The sequence below is a fragment of the Cryptomeria japonica genome, chromosome 7 (assembly GCF_030272615.1).
Source record: "Cryptomeria japonica chromosome 7, Sugi_1.0, whole genome shotgun sequence".
NCBI lineage: Eukaryota > Viridiplantae > Streptophyta > Pinopsida > Cupressales > Cupressaceae > Cryptomeria > Cryptomeria japonica.
The window spans coordinates 605,479,966-605,501,200 of NC_081411.1; the positions used below are offsets into that span (position 1 = coordinate 605,479,966).

The following is a 21,235-nucleotide window of genomic DNA, read 5'->3' on the forward strand; positions in this document are numbered from 1 at the left end:
TTAAATTCGACTAATATAAATAATTATTAATTAAATTTGAATATATTATAATATAAATAAGTTTAAAATTTTAATTTAAATATCATTACTATATCAATCATAAATATATTAAAATACAGCTTTAATATATATTTGATATATTATATATGCCTAGTAGGAAGGCATATCTTAACATACGTTAGAAAATTTAACATATATATTAATTTACGTATGACTTTAATATGAATTTGATTTACATATCTTAACATGTACAGGAAGACTCTAATACAACTTTAATTTACATAAGATGTTTGAACACATATTAAAAATGCTGAGTCAAAATCTTGCAAAATATGCTTCGACACAAGAAAATTTCACCCGTTTGTGCTTGGCGGTTTCAACTATGCACAAACCTAGGCCTCGCTTGAGTATGAGAAGTGACGACCGGCAAGATTTTTTCCATCTCGAACCCCCGCATCCCTGCTAAAGGGATTTCTGTGTCCGTTCCTGGAACTGTCGGAATGGGAAATAAACTGAATCGGAGCTGTAAAAAAGATACCTTTTGAATATGTTTTTCTGAAAAAAATTATGCCCTATACCTGTTCGAATATATGACGAATTTCAATGAATTTTAAGTCATGTTTTGCAGTTCACCGAATTTTGAACTTCATGGTTGAAATTCGGCGAACTCTGTGACTTAGGTCCCGCCTAATATAAATAAAATAATTTCAATGGAAGTGGGGTCAGCATGAGGAAAACCAGGATTTGCAGCTGTTGCAAAAAGACGAGATTACTTTTGGTCTATTAGTTTTGTTAAGAAGAATGCATATATGGTAGCTAGTAATTGTTAATTGTTGTTAGCTCTCTGTTTACTGGTTTTTTTGGTGCTGATGGTTAGTTTGTTTGGTCTGCTTAGCTGGTTTCTTTTGGTCTGATTCTTCTTAGGTGATCCAGTTGGTCTCAGTGTTGGGTTCCCCTCACTGATTTTTTTGTTTTTGGTTGCTGTTTCTGCTTTGTTGTTTCTAAATTTTATATTGTCTTTTTCTTTCCCAATACATTGTGTGTGACACAAGGTTAGAAGCCTCAATTAAGTACTGATATCAGAATGGATGTGTGGATAATTTCTTCTCAAGTCATCCATAATATGCATTTTCTTTGATGATTGCATAGATTCATATTAATTTGTTTAATGGATGCCTAACATTTAAGTTTGAATATGACTGTTGCGAAATGCATGTGTCATACTGCCTATATTTGTTACAATGCAATTTGCATGTATGTTTCCCTTGTATCATTAATGAAAACTTAATACTTATGGCATGCTGATTTCTAGTGTGTGATAAGGCATGTTTAGCTTAAACATTTGACATGATGCCCTTATACTGAGGTGAAGGAACTTGATGTTTGCAGGTTCGGATCAAACAAAACGAAACCATGTATTTATAGGGCATGCTTAATTAGCAAACAATATCACAAAAACATGCTTGAAGACTGGTCAATATAGGAAGGCTGAAGCATACTTGCTAGTTTCAATAACCTTGGCAACAATAATGTGTTTATTATCAGGATTAACACCAAGTTTTGGTTCTCAGCCTTTTTAATCCATGTAGAAACTGTTTTTGGCATGTTTTTTGTAATAATTGAGGTTTGGGATATGTATTTGCTATGTTTGAATATTTAATTGTTACAATAGGAGTTTTGCAAATATGAGATCTCAATACAAAGCTGTAGACCTTGAAATCCTAGATATGTCTACTAAGGACTTGCGAAATGTTGGTTTGCGAAAATATTCTTTTACCTATGAGCAAAACTGATATATTATGTGACTTCTAGTACCAAAGCTAAGCCATGACAGTGGCATGCTATCATCTGACTTAAGAGAATGACTGGATTGATCCTTCAATATCACTTGGCTACAAAACATCTACTTTTTAGTGATTAATTGCAAGCATAAAAGGCATCCATTGTTTTACAAATATATTAGAAAATTGCCTAGAAAATGGCTGACTCATGAGTTCACAAAAGATAAATCAACCCCCAAGTCACCCAAAAGCTTGGGGCCAACATTTTGGCAAAAAACTTGCCAGGAAATCGCAAGTACAATATAATAACTAAGACATTTGACTTTTTAAGATAAGGGTTGGGTATCTATAGGAGTGAGTAGTGACAACCTTGATAGCTAACTTTAAAACTCTTGTTAGACTTAAAATGAATTTTCAAAAGAATCCTCTCAAGTGCTATGTATTGTGCAAGAGACCACTCGATATGGTAACATGAAGAGAAACTAGGTGCAAAAGACAATTGAATACAAAACCCATACTGGGAAATTGTAAGCAAAGGACTGTGAGGATTCCTAAGGGATGAAATGGAGGGATATCTCAACTAATGCTAAAATTCATTACTAGCAGTTGTTCTCTATTGCCTTCAAATTTTTGCACTCTCCCTCTAAGGTTGAAATGATTCTTTGTGTATGACTGTGTTGACAAACAATTGTTCAAGTGATTGTCTCGTGTCAGGTTTAAGTGATAACTTGGTAAATTAGATATATAGATAAAATGCCTACAAAAAACCATTGGAAATGTCAGGGGATAAGCTATGTCCATTGTTTAGAAGGAAAACAAGAAGCTCTACATCTGTAACAAAATGAGTTATCATTGCATTCCAAGATAAATAGAATTCAGCCCTTCTATTGACAAAGTTTGGTTTAAAGAAGTACAATCTCTAACATACTCAAAATTTCAGAAAGGAAGGTGAGTATGCTCAGAAGAATGATAATATGCTACTGTGCCCAACACTTCTCAATATTAAAATTTTGGCATGATTAGAATGGTGAAGGTAATTTCTATTGGTTCCTGAAATTGTTGTTTAACTTTACACCTCTAGGGAGATCAGTCTGCTTCAAGGTCAGGGAAATGTTCCTAAAGGTGGATAGATCAACGTATCAACAAAATGTGAGTGGTGACAGGCCAATTGCTGAGAGTGAATAATCTCTCCACTTTGGGCTTACCTTGACGTAGAGGGTGTTCGTGAATGTAATCTATAACAAGATTTAATCACAATTGAAAATAAATGAAGCGAAACAACTGCAGCAATATCCAATGTATGCTTTGTCCCAAAATTTGTCACTAGACCGAAGACTAACTTACTGCATATATGACCTTTATTAAGCTAATGAAAACATGATTGCAACACTACAAGATGGGGGTATGCATGACATGATTCTCATAAGGTAGAAACCCTTCAAGGTTTGTTGGCTAGTTAAAATACAAAATCATGAAATGCATGCATATCTATTTCCCACTCCTACACTATTGGTTAAAGATGATTTTCATTTTAAGGTGCATGGAGGGTCAAACACTTCCAAGATTGATGCCTTATATTGGGTTTAGAAAGTCATGATTACTAGAAGACACAACACATAAATGAGGAAAGAGATATGACATCAACAACTAAACATGCTTAATGGGCCTATTTGGGTTAATCCAGATCCAAAGGAAGTGACATCTGTTGAATGGATTAAGCTGGATGAGGGATGAGTAAAAGTGAATTTTGATGGAGCATCGAAGGGCAATCCGGGGCCGTCAGGGGCAGTGTATGTAGCAAGGGATTGGATGGGTGCCAAGAAGCTGAGAGAAGGAATGAACAATGAGGCCGAAGCTCAAGCGGCTTCACTAGCAATCAAAATGGCCAAGAATTGTCGATCTCAAAATTGCACCTGGAAGGCATCTCTTTGATTATTATTAATGCTATTAAAAAATGAAAATTGAATAAATATATCAAAATTATTAAAAACCAATTATTACCCTTCCAGGAATTCAAAATTACTCACACATTGAGGGGTGGAAATGAAGTTGCAGACACACTGTCCAAGGTGGCAGCTACATTCAATGATGATTAGGCAAATGAATTATGGGAGGATTTTCGAGAAATCCAGCCTGTTCTCTTAGATAGCCTATACGCCGCCGCTTGCTGATTTATTTATGGCAAGTAGTGGGTTTTTAATGCATAGGGCTCGCTTGAGGTGGTTATTAATAGACGGAATGTCTTTTCATTTCTATTGCCAGCAGAAATTTAGAGAAGAGCGTCGAGAGAGAAGGACAGGTGGTGTGTTTGCACAATACGGAAGCCAACGTCACGTTGGTCACTCCAAAACAGAGTTGGCATTCTTGGGTAGAATTTCAAAGAAAAGATTGAGGAGCATTTTCAAGTTTGAAGAGCCCCTATTTTTTCAAATTAGAATATCTTACTTGGAGAAGAGTTCATGAGGATGAAGCATCAATACAGAACAAACATTGATATTGTATCAATGGTGATGGCATGGGGACCGGAATTGGGAAACAAGGAAGACGTCCATTGGGTCATGCAAGAATGCATCAAGGATGAATAGACATGTGACATGAATGCCTTCTTGGCGATGGCGCAACCAAGAGGAGAATTGGTGATGGTGACTAGCTTCAAATTGGCGAGCTTGAACCGCCATTGCATCCATTCATTCAGTAGAGTGCTTTCAATGACAAAGAAGAGCAACAGGCAAAGGCTCATATCGGGTGGGACACTTTGAAAGACTACCTCCGTGAGCGGGAGAGTTGGAATGAGGTGCATCGAATATGGAGACGAAGGTGAAAGACAAAAAACAATTGGTGTTCAACCAAGATGATCATAAGGTAAGTGGCTCTTCAGGGGCGAAGAAGAAAAAAGATGAAAAATAGTATTTTTAGAGTTAGGGTTTAGAGTAAATTTGTCATGGATGGCCAGATGGTAGCATATGTCAACAAAAAGAGAAATTTGTAAAGGGATGAGCGGGTGGGTAGATGTGGAAGTGCAATCTATAAAGGCCTCTATGGGCGGGTAGTAGTGGCATAGACAAGGTGAATTTTTTGGGTTGATGGTGGTAGTTTGCAAATATTTTAGAGTTTTTTTGTTACTGTATTTCTCATATTTTAAATATTAATAATATATATCTATTACCAATAAAAGTAAAAGAATTGAACATGCTTAATAATACCTCTCCAAACTCCAAAAAACCATATTAAAAAAGGAAATGTCCATTGCAAAAAATATTTGCAATGAATTAAATCGCTCATCCTAATTGATCCGTAACTCAATCCACACCCCTCCAATTGCCAACTATGTCATCAAATTGCTATTACATTCACACCAACAAATGTGATGAGAGAAAACCCTAAGCTAAAAAATTGTCACACTTCGTCACTTGGAAATTTTCTTAATATCCACAAATGGTGAAGGAGACATTTAGTTACAAATATCTACTACAAGTAAGCTACCTCTTTCTGATTTGCAAAATGAATTGCTCTAATGGCTGTTGGACATGAAAAGATTGAAACCCTAGATCTTTCCTAAAATTGTTGTCATGTGAAAATGATAAAATAACTGACTTTTTCTTTTGGATAACAAACTAGCATATATAGGGCTTTGTTGGTTGCCTTATTGCTTTGGGAATCAAGGAAGAATTGCAACTCTTGAATGTGGCGTTAAAGGAATTCTTAGATCTCGAGAAATCTATGAGATGGCCTGAACAAGTGAGTGGATCATCAGGAGATGAGACTCAACCACGACATTCATGGTGGCATGGTGTTCTCATTTTCCTCTGTTGAAATTGTCTAAATCCACACAATTGAGATAAACAAAAGATTATGGGTAGGAAAACCCTTTGGAGTAGTTGTCACATCAAATTTGTATTATTGGTGACTTGGGTCTTGTAGGGAGGTAGGTAGGGATGAATAGTGCAAAATGCAAGAGTTTTGGGGTCTCGAGCATGTCAAGGATTAGGGTTCAAGGATACTTCATTACTCAAGCCAAAAAAGAGCGAATCAAAACCAACTATAAAAAGATATATGAAGAAAATTATTAAGAGTCATGGATTAGGGATACCATAGAATCCATATCACTTGGTGAGGATCAAGGATTAGGGATGCTCCATACTGTAGTGAGGTATTCACACATCGCCCCATTGAAAATGGGGAACCCCACTTTTCGCTTTCTAGGATTAGTCCTTTTTGTTTAGTCCTAGGTTGTCTTAGCGTCCTTGCTATTAATCTTTGCATTGAAGGGATATAATTTCTTGAGTAGCCAGAGGATTCATCAATTTAGGTGGAAAGGGATTGAATGAGGAGTCTTCCCTACGGTCACTTTTCAAGATTAATTTGACATGGACATTGAAGTGACTTAAGAATTGGAAGTTTGGATGAATAAAGTACAGGTAAGGGGAGAGATTAAACGAAGTGTCTACGTAGGGTCATGTCCCTTGCTGGAGCAAACTTGCCTTAGACCCGTCCTTTGCTTCAAGATTAGAGAGAATTCCTTCCTTGAGCGTTCTTGAAGGGTAAAAGTTAACACATTTCGTGAAGATTTGGGATATGATCTAGTAGAGTGAAGGAAAGTGAAGGATTGAGTTTAAGGCTGTTTGAGATCATGTCCTTCCTAAGGACTTAGGGCGAAATTTTACATTTAGCTCCCGTACCTTGCCAAGGGTCAAGAGCGAATTTGGAGAGTCTCGTACCTTCCTAAGGTCCTAGAGCGAACTTGATTCATGTCCTCCTTAAGGTCATAGAGAGAACTTGATTTGTGTCCTTCTAGAGGACATAGACTGAAATCTTTACCTTGACCTTGTCCTCCTAGAGAGAAATTTTGATGTCCTGATCTTGCTAAGGTCATAGAGCGAAATTTCTTCACCAAGTGATGTACCTGTTGTGACGTTTTCACACATCACCCCATTGCAAATGGAGACCCCCTACTTTTTAGGCCCTCCCGGTCTTTTGGCTTGCATTTTTGGGGTCTTTTCACAGCAGTCTCATCAGTCTCTCTGCTTTGCAAGTGTTCGAGGGTCATTTGGATTTAATCTGCTTTTCTTCTGAGCAAGTTTGGTGAAGTCTAGGGCCTGTTTTGTCTTTTTTAAGGGTTCTTCCTTTTGTCCTAGATTTTAGGGGTTTTGTTAGGGTTTTGAAGAAACTAAACATAAGACTAGAATCAGTACCCTTCAAGGAATCTCCCAGTAAAATTTGAGCCAAAACAGAGTAACTTTCTATTTTTAGAAAGTTCCTATTTTTTAGGGATTTTACTAAGTCCCAGAATGTCGTCATTTTGCCAAAAAATCAAACTTACTATTTTTAATAAGTTTCTATTTATAGTAAGTCATTCATGTGTCTTGTCTAGGGATCTAACGCTGACACTTTAAAGGTTTCTATTTTTTAAAGGTTTGTTTTGACAGGACCATTCGGGCAAGGTGACAAAGGCCAGGCATTTGCAACTACTTCTAATTCCGGAAAGTCAAAAAGAAGACAGAGAGAGCCAGAAAATGGTTGAGTGCTGGAAGCCCATTCTTGAAATGGAAAGCTCGGGAAATTTGTCTCTGTCTGGGAAATCACCCCAAATTCTTATATGGTGGCCTGATCTGGAAGAAACTCAGAAAACTCCATCCAAGTTCAGAAGAGGCATGAAATGTTGAAATTCCTCCTCCAAGGCAAAATTCCGCCCCAAGCCAAGGATAGGCACCAAAATGAAGAGGTCATGGAGGATTCAACTCGCCCTAGAAGGTACCAAGGCGCCAAAATTACCCTGCCATGGAATTCATGAAAAATGTTGAAATCCTTGCCTTGGTCAAAATAGCACCCTAGGAGAAAGGAGGGCACTAAAGGAAGGTGATCAAAGAAAGATGAAAAATGCATGTATCCCCCACCAATGCAAAATTCCGCCCAAGCCATGATCAAAGCGCCAAAAGAGAGGGTTCATGGAGAAATCAAAAGTTGATGAATTCCTTGATGCATGCAAAATAGCGCCCAAGGTGAGACTAAGGCGCCAAACAAGAGAGATGAAGGAAAATGAAAGAACAATGAAAATCCATGACCCAAGCAAATTAGCGCCCAAGCATAGGATGGGGTGCCAAATCCATGAAGGCATGGAAGAATGTAAAATGAAGGAATTCCTTGACCAAGTCAAAATGCCGCCTAGGAACAAGGGAAGGCGCCAAAGTAGTATCCTCATGGACAATATACAAAATGATGAAATCCTCCTCCATGTTGAATTTTCGCCCAAACACTCAGGAGGGCGCCAAAATTGAAGTGTCATGGAGGAAAGAAAAGATTTGTGAATTCCTCCTCCATGGTGAAAATCCGCCTAAGCACTCGGAAGGCGCCAAAGTCGACAAGTCATGGAGAATTCAACATTCAATGAATTCCTTGACCAATACAAAAATCTGCCCCAAGCCAAGGGAGGGCGCTAAAGTTGATATGCCTTGGAGAATGCTCAAACTCATGAATTCCTCCTCCATGGAGAATTTGCGCCCAAGGGTTCATTAAGGCGCCAAAACACACAAGGCATGGAAGATGGAGAAAATTCAAGATTCCAGGGAATGAAGGGATCAACGCCTTGGTTAATGAAAGGGATATCAGAATGGTTACGACATGGAAATGATGAATTCCACCATGCAAAGTGAATTCCATGCTCAGGATTGAAAACTCAAAAAAAAAATTGGCTAAGGCATGAAGAATTTCCTTCCTCGGGCGTAAGGAACAAATTTCTTTCCAAAGGAGAATTCCTTCACAACATGAATTGCATGTCGAGATGAATTGAAGGTGGAAAAAAACAATTTCTAAGGCAAGGAAGAAATCAAGGATGAATTGAACAAGAAATTTCCCCCCCAGGGAAAAATTTGAAAAATCCATTCTCGGGCATCAAGAATCATCCGAATTTGAAAATGATGGTAGACTTGGAGTCGTGAGGGAATTTTCTCTCTCCTAGACCGTGGAACCCTAATATGTGGAAAATTCCTAAAAAATAGGAGATGGTGGAAAATCATTAAAAATCTCCTCCAGAGCAAGGAAAGTTCGAGAAATTTCAAGAAAATTCTTCATGGATCAAATTCTTCCCTCCTGAAGTTTTCTCTCTCCAAGGTTTTTTCTCGCCAAGTATCAGCCGAGTCAACAGACGCTGAATTAATGAGGCATCTCTTTGCATGCAACCGTCACATTTATGGCATTATGGCAGATTCCTTCTACATGCAACCGTCACGTTCAGGAGATGATGGTGCATTTATGGCATCATGGGCGATTTTTGCATGAGGGTACATTCATTGCATAGTGGGCACTTTTTGAATGTAATAGTTAATTAATGCTTTATGGGTGCCATTTTTGGCAGGATTGTTATTAATTGTATATGGGCATGATGGGTTATTAATTGGAGATTCCCACCTTGTTGCATCTTGAGTGGAGAATCTTTTACGGAAAACCCTAATTAGGGTTTGCATGTAATCATGGCCTGAGGCCTATATAAAGGGGTGACCCCCCTCATTTGTAAAAGGAGGGAGACTTGTATGAAATTGTTGCGATAAGTTTTGAGATAATAATAGTGAAACATTGTTCTTTGATGGTGTCCACTTTAATTATTTTTTCAAAGCTTGCATGGTTTCACCTTCCTCACTTAGATTAGAAATGGTAAAGTGCTTTGATTTCAATGGAGAATGTAATGGTGTCTGATGAATTTCCATGGTTCATACTTTTTGCATCTTGCTGATTGTAAGTTGCAGCGTAAAGTTAGTCTGAGCCCCCCTAAATTTGTGCTAAGTTCGATTGTGAATAATCATTTGGATTGCGCCGTGTTGGGTATTCAGATGCACTTTTCTCAATGTGAAAATCCTCCAACATCCTCAGAAGATTGCACCGGTTCTTGCGGAGTTGTAGTTGATCTTGGCGAAGCAGAGCTTGGTTTGTTTGGAATTTGTCCACCAAAGCATTAACTGTTGATATCATGGCCCTTAGGAATGGATTTAGATCCTTTTGAACCCTTTCCCTTTTACTTTCAGTTCATTTTAGTCCGTTCGAAGCAGCAGCATCGCAGAATCGCCATATCCGATGATGGAGTTCCAGCCACAACAAAGAAGTGAAAGAATGATGCAAACGTAAGGCCCCTTGGATTACCAGCAATCACATCAGCCAACTGAGTCACGCTTGTAGCATAAAGGAACCTTGGAGTCGATTGTTTGAACTTCTTGCAATCTTAGCATGCAATCACACTTTGATCAAGAGAGAGTGAAGTGACCGTTAGATTATTTTGTGTTCGACGTAGTCATTAAAAACACATCAACATGGGCCAAGGGTGTTATATCATGCCCTTGGGCTTAGTTGCAGCGAATGATTTCCAGACACCCTATCGTGCTCTCTTCTCCAATCCCTACTATGGTTGATTATTAGAAATGAAACTATAGATTAAATCCAAATAGGTGATGCTATTTAACTTAATTGCTTATTTACTTTAAAAGTTCAAGAACTATTATATGATTTAATTATAGAATACTATTTGTAAACAAATTATGCTGTGGACTTGTTACTTTGGGCAAAAAACAGGTATACCCTAATTAGAAGATATTACATGAAACTCCACCCAATCCTTTGAAATTGAGCTGCAGACCTCCATACTTAGAACTTTGTGGACTTTGGCAACTTCTAGCATATGGTAGGCACATGAGGAATGCGGTAGATCAGAACTTAGGTGCTTTCTATTTATAATTAGTACAGTTGATATAGTATACTAATAGACTAATAGTAATGGATATCTAATCTGTTTAAAGGATTACAGCTATCCTAGATCTCAATCTGGCAGGAAATTTATTCTTGGAGTAACTAGATACTGAATTTAACATGCTAATGCCCCTTCATACATCTACTTTTATCAATTCAATCATTTGACCAATTGAAAGAGATGATGCACCAATCCATCCAATTCACCTGAAGTTACAGTCTGATCTTTGCAATGTTCTGTGGTCATCATAGGACATCCACAATATCGTGAAAACAATAAATGACTTAAAGAAAGGTATGATATTTTGACATGATATTCTTTACAAGCTAATGTCATTCTAAAATTTGTGTTCTGAAACATTTCAATTTTCAAACAAAGGGACCATGAGAATGAGCATACATCCTCATTCAGATTCTTTATACTGCAAAGAATGACATACAAACAGGGTGTTATGGTCATGGACTCGCATTAGGTACAATGTACTGCAGCAAATCTAAACTAAATCATAAGGTTCAACAAACAGAACTCATACTGTAATTTGTAAAGAAAAAAGTAAGATTAAATATACATGCTAGGATGCTCTAGAGATTTGTAGACTGTAACAGGCATAAAGTACAAGAATGATACGAGCTTCTGCTACTAATATACAATGCAAAAGCCATTCTACTGCATCCTTCGGCATATCCATACCAGGTGCTAATTGGAATTATGTTTATTCAGAATCTATCGTTTAAAAATAAGGTTCCATTTGCCTATATTATTCATGCCCTTTAAACTTGATTAAATCTACAACATGAATAGTCGAAGGAGAACCCTAATTTTCAATTGATACAGGGAGCTTTACAATAGCATAACCTGAACACTCAGCTGCAGTACAGCAGGATTTGATAACTACACACATATACTAAGCCTCCACTAAACATCACGAACCCAAAGATACTTTCTAACACATTCAAAACCTATAGGCTATATGCGGAGGTATAAACCGCACAAATGAGAAAACTAACAGATCACCTCAGGCTTCTCACTACTTTCATCGATGACTGGTGTCTGGATCCAGCTATACTTCACACAACAAGCTTTAGCTATGAACTAGGATAGGGCAAAATGGTTTCTGACAAGGTTACCACCTTCACTGATAATGCTTATTCTAACGGAAAACTTTGTGGACTAATTTGCACAGATTAGATAATTAATTTTACATATTAAAAAAATCCCCAATAGATAGCTTTCCCTTTACAATCTTTCTACCATATTGACACATCCAGCTTAACACACTAACACCGAAACAACTGAAACATGCTCAAACATGGTCATTGTACGTATTAGTGTCCCATCTTACTGCTTGGCCAGAGCCTTACAAACTATATTCAATTTATCTGTTTTTTCCCATTGTAATCTTCACCCAGGTTGTACGCAACCTTCAACATGGTGCAGAGAAAGCTTCTATTGCGTTCTTGTGTGTCTTAGTTGGAGTCACATTCTTTAAAACTGGTATTCGATCACTTCTGAGTGACCATTAAATCATGGGTCAGTCTCAAATATTCCTCATAATCACTACACCACAACCTCTTCATATGCGTGCTACACTAAAGTAGCGTCTCACTCTTATCACATAGAAATTGGTTTTAACATAGGTCATAACTCTTTTAGGTATCCCCCATTACCACTATATTCAGTTTATCTTCTTATCCCATAATTGCAAAAGTTCTAATGATTCTGTAGCACTTCACAATTTTCCTCTATATTAGTACAGGATGTCTCTTCTCTAAGACATCCACCACTAAACACGAACATAGAAACAACTTAAACATGCTCAAACCTGGGTCATCATTGGGATGACTGTCCCATCTTACTGCTATACCACAGCTTCACAAACTATATTCAAATTATCCTTTTTTGTTTCTTTGCACTCTTCGCGCAGGTTATAAGCAACCTTATATGTAGTGCAGGGCAAGCTTATACTGCATTCTTGTGTGTAAGTGACATTCTTAAAAGGTCATCTTGGATCACTGTTTAACCCTCCCATTTAAATCTGTGCCAGCCTCAATTATCCTCCATAATCACTACACCATAAACTCGCCACATGTGTGCTACAATAATGGGCCGCCTTATCGCATAGATATTAATTTGAACTTAGGTCGCAGCTCTTGTGAATTGGGAGCACTATTTTCAAGCTATCTTTTTTTATTGCCACAATTGAAAAAATTATTATGATTCTGTAGTAGTTGATACAATTAATTGTTGAATGCTGGCACCCACTAACCGTTCCAGCACATTCTCCTCCTTTGTCCTCCGTCCGCTCCCCTTTCTCTTTTTAAAGTTTAAAGATTCTTTCCACCCACTGAGTTTTATTGTTCAGATAGCTTTTGTAATTTATCAGCATTTTACGAGGGTACGTAATTCCCTTTGAATCAATGCTATACAGTAGAAGAAACCCAATTCTATTTCTACCATTCACCTGAACAATGCTACGAAAGAGATGACTAATTTAGCCAAATTGGAAGACACTCGCCGGCGCTATGCAGCATTGCAAGGCCATTGAGCTGATTGAAAGTTTGGCGATTTACAAAAAAAGGCCAAAATAGAATCGCAAAAATATAACCATAGAATAAATAAAACCAGTATATATGATGACATTAGAAAGACACATCAAAATTAGACGAAATTAGACAAACAGTAACGAAATTATTGCTCTTAAAGCTTCTACAGCCCCTGTGATTAGGAGGCTGCTTCTGGAGATATCTGTGCATCATTGTTTTTAGAATCCTGTGTATCTGGAAAGACCTGTGAAGTGAAACTAGTGAAGTATGTACCTTGCAAATTAAAAGGTGGGCTTTTTGAGATGTTTAATCCTGGATGCAATGCACTTTTAGACACTGAATACTGTACTTCAATGCCCATCAATCCCATGCTCCTGCTCATTGTGATGCTTCTTTCAGTCTCCCAATCGCAGGTCCATAACGGTCTCGATATTATATCATATATATCTGAAAAAGATTAAGATAGAAATATCAGCCCCACATTCTTCACGACGTAAACAATTTATCTGCTTTCACTTTCACCTTGTTTAAAGTTTTATTTACTTGTTAAAGATTGGTTTATGGGTGTCTATTTGCGGTGGATCAATTAATTAGTGAAATGGAAAAGGAATTTTTAAAAGTATATATGAGAGTATCTTACTTGTGTGAGGGTACCAACACTAGTTTATAGGAGAGAGGAGCGTGTTCTAATGGTTGTAATGGTAGTTATTGTTGATTTAATATTTATATCTGTTGATTTAATGTCTAATTTTTTTACAACATTGCATCACTACTTGTGACTTTTAAAGTTGTTATTGCTAATGATGGCTACCCATTGTTGTTAAAAACAACCAATCATGTGATGCCACATTAGCTGCACAAGTATGGGTCTCTATTTTGGATGACCATTGGTCTCACCTTTTTTAAGGCTATTTTGGACACCTTGGCAAAAAGCATGTGGATGTGGCATCATACTTGATGATGTGGCCCTATGTGATGCCACCTTTGTTGTGACCCTAATAACCAAGTTCCATGTTCTATTTGTGCATTCATATTTTAATGTGTTCTATCAGAGTGCTCATACTTTAAGGTGTACTTAAAGTTTTGCCATTGATATGATGTTGTCAAATTGATGGGATTTTATATATAGATGTTTTAAACATGTAGTGGATCGTGTTAAGCTTATTTGATTATGAGATATTTTGGTTAATTGAGATTGGGTTAGTGTGATTCGTAATTGGGGATCATTCTTCTTCATTCGTAGCCTATGTGTTATGTTGCCCAATGTTTGAAATCATGTTTGATATTTGTGTGGCCATTTATGTTGTATATCATGGGTGAATTACAATTATTGATGAGTTGTTACAACCAAGTTCTATTTACTCTATTTGGGAATTCAATTATGGTGATTTTATTACAATGATAATTCAACATGTTAGTTTATGAAGATGACATTATTTAGTTGCTTATGGTGGTGATGTTAGTGTCTTTTGACAATGCTTAATGATGCATATTCATATGGTTAAAGCCGATTCTATGGGTAATGATGAGATATGTTTGTTGTTTCTTAGATGTAATTTATTTGATGAAATTTGTAATATTATCTTATGTTACGATTATATGATCCATGGATGCATTACTGACGCCTTTTGCAAGTGTGCAAGTACATGCGAATGGGCAATCAGGGTTCAGCTCCTACTCCTCGTTGTGATTCCTCAATATGGTCGATCCTCTCTCATATGGAGGAGATTTGATCATTTGTTATTGTTGTAATTATGTTTATTTCGTATATGTGAGTTTGAGAATGTTGTTGTATAGTATTACTATGTTGTAATATTGAATTATTTGGAACCCTTAAAGTTCATAAAGTTTTTCAAGTGGTAGCTTGTGGTAATTTATCTTAATTATAATTTGTGTTGTTTAGGTCATTATTTTGTGATGTACCTAAACCTATCAGCGCACAAACCCCCTCAAAGGCGCGGAAACCACCGAGAAGGCATACGGTGCCAGTCGTATAGTGAGGTTGGTGCTAGCCATATGGTGGTGTTTGTGCCAGTCGTACGGTGAGGGTGGTTTAAGCCGTCCGATGGTTTTTGTGCCAGCCGTACGGGGAGGGTGGTGCAACCATACGGTATGTACAACTTTGATCGTACGATTGGAGATGCTGGGCCAAATGGTGAGTGAATGATCGTCGAATCCCACCCCAGATTCCTCCAAACTTAGACAGTTCAGTATTGTACAGGGGAAGGCTAATGGGGTGAAATATTAATATTCTAGACACAAGACTTTATTTTCAGAATGAAGATTCACACTTACCAGAAGAAATAATCTAAGGATTCGCACATGCAAAGAGAAATTATATTGATAATATACGCACAACAGATTACACAGACTCCTAACAGAAGCAGAATAGGGTGAGGAGTTACTCCCACCAAAACTGCGGATGCCAAGTAGGGAGGATCTTCCACCTCTGAAATAGTTGACAATTGAACTCCAACTGGAATTCACACATACAAGGAAAATACCAAATTTGCATACCTACAACAATGACTAACTCGGCCATATATATGGGCTCTAGGAAGTTTCCCAAAGGGTTACAAACAGTCTGACACAACAAACATAGCTTAACTAATAAAATTAAAAGGGGGCCCGAAAGATTTTATTATTAAATTTAGGGTTGTACACTAATTAATTATTTAATTATATCGGGGACATTACAAATCCTCGTCGCCCCAAGATTGCTTGCCCTCAAGCAATCCATCATCAAACAGTTTGCCCACTACAGAGATCTAGGGTCCCAAACCAAGCGTGGACACCTATAGCCATATCTGAAATCTCCATGCCGCAACATGACCACGTGTCCACACATGGAAGTAATCGAGAAGAGTAAACCTCCCTCCAGCTTCCACTGCTCCACTATGATATAAACATTGCCATGCCTGGAGTCATCAGGATCCCACTGAAACCAATCATCAAACACATCAATGCCTGGATCCCAAGCTATCATTCCATCATGCCAATCAGTCATTTTCCAATGATGGTTTGGAATCTCAAAACTCATCTACGACAGGTTCTTCTCATGTAGATGTCGCTCTTCCTAAAAAGCAATGCTCATGTCTATCACATGTTCTTCATACCACTGTGATGTTCTGGAATCCGTGTCACTCACTATGTTTTGCGAAAGACCATGCAAGCAGAAAACTTCATGGAAGAACCACTTGGCCACTTGAGCTACCGAGTATCTGGTGGAGATGGCAAAGAAATGGGCATACTTGGTCAAATGATCTGCCATGACGAAGATGCAATCTTTTTTTTGCACCCTGGGAAGCCCGGTAATGAAATCCATTCAGATGTTATCCCACATCCGGTTGGTGATTGGCAATGGCTGAAGCAATTCAACAAGTAAGGTGTGCTCGGATTTGTTCTGCAGGCAGGTGGGGCATTCCCGCACATACTGCAGTGCGTCATTCTTAAGGCCCTTCCAAGAAAACCTGTCTTGGATTTGTCTGTAGATCTTTAGGTATCCCAAGTGGCCAACCAAGGGTGATTCGTGCATTTCTGTAAGAATTCTTTTCTTCATCTTGGACTCGGGCACCAAATAGATTTTGTCCTTGTAGTAAATGATATCGTCAACCACCTTGTATTTGTCATCTTGCACTTGACTATCCATCAACTTGCGTGCGAATGTATTCTTGGAGTATTCAACCAACATATGTTCCGTCCAATCCACCGAAATTTGGGATAGAGAACATATGGTAGGCCTTCTCAGAGGGTCTGGGAGAGCTTCTTCTCACCACTTCTTAACTCCCTCAATGTATCTATCAATCCATCACTTGGTGCCATGATTCTTCCAATAGGTTGGCAGAATTACCAGATTTGATACCATTGTGATGTACCTAAACCTATCAGCGCACAAACCTCCTCAAAGGTGCGGAAACCACCGAGAAGGCATACAGTGCTAGTCGTACGATGAGGTTGGTGCTAGCCGTACGATGGTGTTTGTGCCAGCCGTACGGTGAGGGTGGTTTAAGTCATACGATGGTTTTTGTGTCAGTCGTACGGGGAGGGTGGTGCAACCATACAATATGTACAACTTTGATCGTATGGTTGGAGATGCTGGGCCAGACAGTGAGTGAATGATCGCTGAATCCCACCCCGAAGTCCTCCAAACTTAGATAGTTCGGTATTGCATAGGGGAAGGGTAATGGGATGAAATATTAATATTCCAGACACAAGACTTTATTCTCAAAATGAAGATTCACACTTACTAGAAGAAATAATCTGAGGATTTGCACATGCAAAGAGAAATTATATTGATAATATACGCACAATAGATTACACAGACTCCGAACAGAAGCAGAATAGGGTGACGAGTCACTCCCACCGAAACTGCGGATGCGAAGTAGGGAGGATCTTCCACCTCCGAAATAGCTGACAATTGAACTCCAACTGGAATTTGCACATACAAGGAAAATACCAAATTCGCATACCTACAACAATGACTAACTTGACCATATATATGGGCTCTATGAAGTTTCCCGAAGGGTTACAAATGGTCCGACACATCAAACATAACTTAACTAATAAAATAAAAAGGGGGCCCGAAAGATTTTATTATTAAATTTAGGGCCATACAATAATTAATTATTTAATTATATCAGGGACATTACATATTTGACCCATTGAGCCCCTTAGAGAAAGAAGCTAAAGTCCCTAAGGGTATAGAATAGATTTGGGGGTATTTTTAAGGTCTTATATTATAAAAATTATAAATTGTACCCATTTTAAATTTAGGATAAAAGTCTTGCACGAATTTGGAGAGGTCGTTAGAGAGGATACAATTCCTATCTCAACCTCTTGTCTACCAAGAGGTGGACTTTTTCCAAGAGGTGGGAGAGAATTGGTTGAGAGATGAGGTGGAAGAGGTGGAAGAGGAAGTGTAGGTGGATGTTTGAGGATGTAGAAATGTAGCATCATCTTAGGGAGTGGATGGATGGAATGAGGAGTGGCCACTTGGCCTCATCTCATCCATCCTCATACTCAAACCCCTTGGCTATAAAATTAGGGGTGGATAGTATTGCATAGGGAATTTTTGGGTCATTTTTCTTTTCAAAGTTTTGGGAAAAAAGAGAGATTAGAGAAGGTAGAAATGGAGAGAAGGTGTGGATGGAAAAGGATTTGGGAAAGTTGAAGAAGACCTATTGATTAAGGTGAGTTGATTTCTCCTGTTTACTATTGTATATGACCTTCAATCTATTATGTATCTTTGGTCTTCAATGTATTGCTTGTATTTGGTTATTTGTGTGGTTGTATGAGTGTTGGTGAGAATTTGAGAGATTTGTACATGTATTTTGCTAATGTGTTGTTTCTCAAATCTGTTCACTTGATTGAATTTCTTTGTTTGCCTTGAAGAGAAAACCCACCTTTACATGGGGGAAAGAAAGAGGATCTCCTTGGGTTGTCCAGGGGTAGGGTGTGGCACTCTTGGGAAGGGGTATGAGTACCCGAGACCATCATTCTATTATGAGAATGTTACTAAAGGGGTATGAGTACCCATGGTATTATTTTATGTGGTATGAGTACCACCTTGTTATTATGTAGAATACCATTTTTTTATATGCTTATACTTGAGATAAGAATTGAGAATTTTAATGGAGATTTAATGAGTATTTATCTTAATGTGATACCTTGGGAGGTGCCCCCTACACTCTTTGGAGGGTGAGATCCATACTATCCTTGTGTGGGTGTGATGTTATGAGCCTATGACATGAATTTGTGTGAATGCAGGTTTAATGTGAACATTATATATATGGTCATGGCAAAAAATGTACTTTGGTTCAATCTTGATTAATGTGGTGATTGTGTTGGCATGGTGTAACTTGGAGTAGAGACTCAACCCCTAGCTTGGAGGTGGGCTATTAATTAGCCCTATGGTTGGGAGGTGATCTCCACATTAGCTCAGTCAACCTTTTTTGTTGTATTGTAGGTTATGGTTGCAAGAGTTTCATGCCATGCTAGTTTGGTGGAGCTTTTATGATTGTTCCTTTTGAAGAATTTGTGTGTGTATTCATAAGTTGGATGTAAAATATGTTGTACTCAAAGGAGCTTGATTGTGTATAGATTTGTATAATTAGTTCTTACTGAATTGAACTCATTATCGTGCAAAAGAATTACTACCTTTTATTCAAAAAGAATAAAGGAAAAAAAAAATGATTTTCTTAGTGTATGGTGAAATGTTGAGTATTGCATATGATATGTGATGCCCAAAAGAAATAAATTAGTTTTGGTTTGAGATAATGAATTTGCTATTTAACTGTGAATTAAATGATGCTATGTTAATGATAATAATTTTGAGATTATATAAAACTTGAATGTCTCATTGTGGAGATTAAAATATTGTTGTGGAAAACATTTGTTGTTTGCTTCATTTTTATAATATCCATGAATGAAAATAACTCTTTGGAGCTTGGAGTTGTAGGGGAAAAAGAAATTTAATACCAATGATGTGTTTAAAATTTATTTCCATTGATGGATTTGTAGAGGGAAATCTATTTCCACTGGTTTAGTAGACTTATTTATTGGTGCAATTATTAAAGAAAGTATGAACAAGGAAAAAAAAGAAGTTCTTCATTATTTTAGAGTTTCAAATTCAAATATGAGCATTTGAGAGATTGTTTTCTTATCATTCACTATTTTTCATATATATATATATATATATATATATATATATATCCCATATTTTTTTGCCTACACTAACCAAATAATAGATACATATACATATATTTCAATACATACATACATACATATGCGCATACGCGTGCGCGCGCACACACACACACAAAAGATAAAAAAATGTTTCTATCCAGTTGAGCAAACCAATACACACACACACACACACACACACACACACACACACACACACAAGATAAAAAAAATATTTCTATCCAGTTGAGCAAACCAACACACACACACACACACACAAGATAAAAAAAATGTTTCTATCCAGTTGAGCAAACCAACACACACACACACACACACAAGATAAAAAAACGTTTCTATCCAGTTGAGAAAACCAATTGTGGTTGAAAGAAAAAATATATAATAATAATAAAATTATATTTAACAAGTAAAACAATATTAAAAAAATTAAAAATTATTAAATAAAATTAAGGGACATAGCCCTAAAGGAGGTTGCGGCAACCTCAAGGGGTCACAAACCCCCTAGAGGGAAGTTGTGGCTCCCTTAAGGGGTTGTAGCCCCCCCAAGGGGAAGTTGTTGCTCCCTCATGGGGTTGCAATACTCCTATAAGGGGTCGCAACCCTTCCCTAAGGGGATTTTGTGGTTCCATGGATTGTATAAGAGAGAGAGAGAGAGAGAGAGAGAGAGAGAGAGAGAGAGAGAGAGAGAGAGAGAGAGAGAGAGAGAGAGAGAGAGAGAGAGAGAGAGAGAGAGAGAAACCTTGGAAATATTTTGTTAAAAAAATGGGGCCCTAGCCAACAAAGACAAATATTCTTTCTAAAAGGACATCAACAACCGGAACTGTAAAAAAAAACAAAAGAGAAGGTTAGCAAAAAGAATAGGCTTCTAGAGTTTAATGAAATAGTTGTAAATCATTAAGCTAGAAGTATTACCCATGTAAAAATTTCATGAAGGTGTTCTTCAACCATCAATCTATATCCATGATTTTGAAATGTTTCTCCATATCCTTCCTCTCTTCAACCCCAGACAACCAAATGAGAAAAAGGAGAAGAGAAACCCTCTTCTATTGTTTCCTTAAGGATTAGGGTTTCCCCTTGTTGCCTTAGGATCTAAGGGTGGAGATAGAGTTAATCCAACGATTGTGGTTTCTTGCACATTCCATTAGGGTTTGGTTAAAAAGGTACATAGAGTTTAAAGTTAATTAATCCTAATTAGCTCAATGGTGGGGGCCTATGTTGCTAGGTACCCATCACTTGTGTTCTTAAAACAAATTAAGAAGTCAATTTTAAAAAATGGGATTTAAAATGAATCCCATAGTGGGAAATTTAATATTTAAGTTTGGATATGAATTAAAAGGGAACCTTAAAGAGATAAACTAATGATAAATGGTTGTGGGAGTTTATTGAGCCAAGTGGGGTACTTAATCTATGGTTAAACCTTAAGTATTATTATTGAGGGAATTTTTAATTAAATTAGATTTTATTGAACCTAGAGAATATAA

At 37.5% G+C, this 21,235-nt stretch overlaps 1 protein-coding gene across 1 annotated transcript in view; it reads right to left on the minus strand.

Moving 5' to 3' along the window:
- Window positions 1-13,495, minus strand: part of LOC131043327 (uncharacterized) — a 35,177-nt gene extending 21,682 nt beyond the window's left edge. Inside the window, exon 1 of the mRNA XM_057976525.2 lies at window positions 13,329-13,495. Within this exon, the coding sequence (XP_057832508.2) occupies window positions 13,329-13,437 (109 nt within the window). The 5' untranslated portion in view covers window positions 13,438-13,495. The remainder of the gene's footprint in view (window positions 1-13,328) is intronic.
- Between the last annotated feature and the right edge of the window lie 7,740 nt (window positions 13,496-21,235).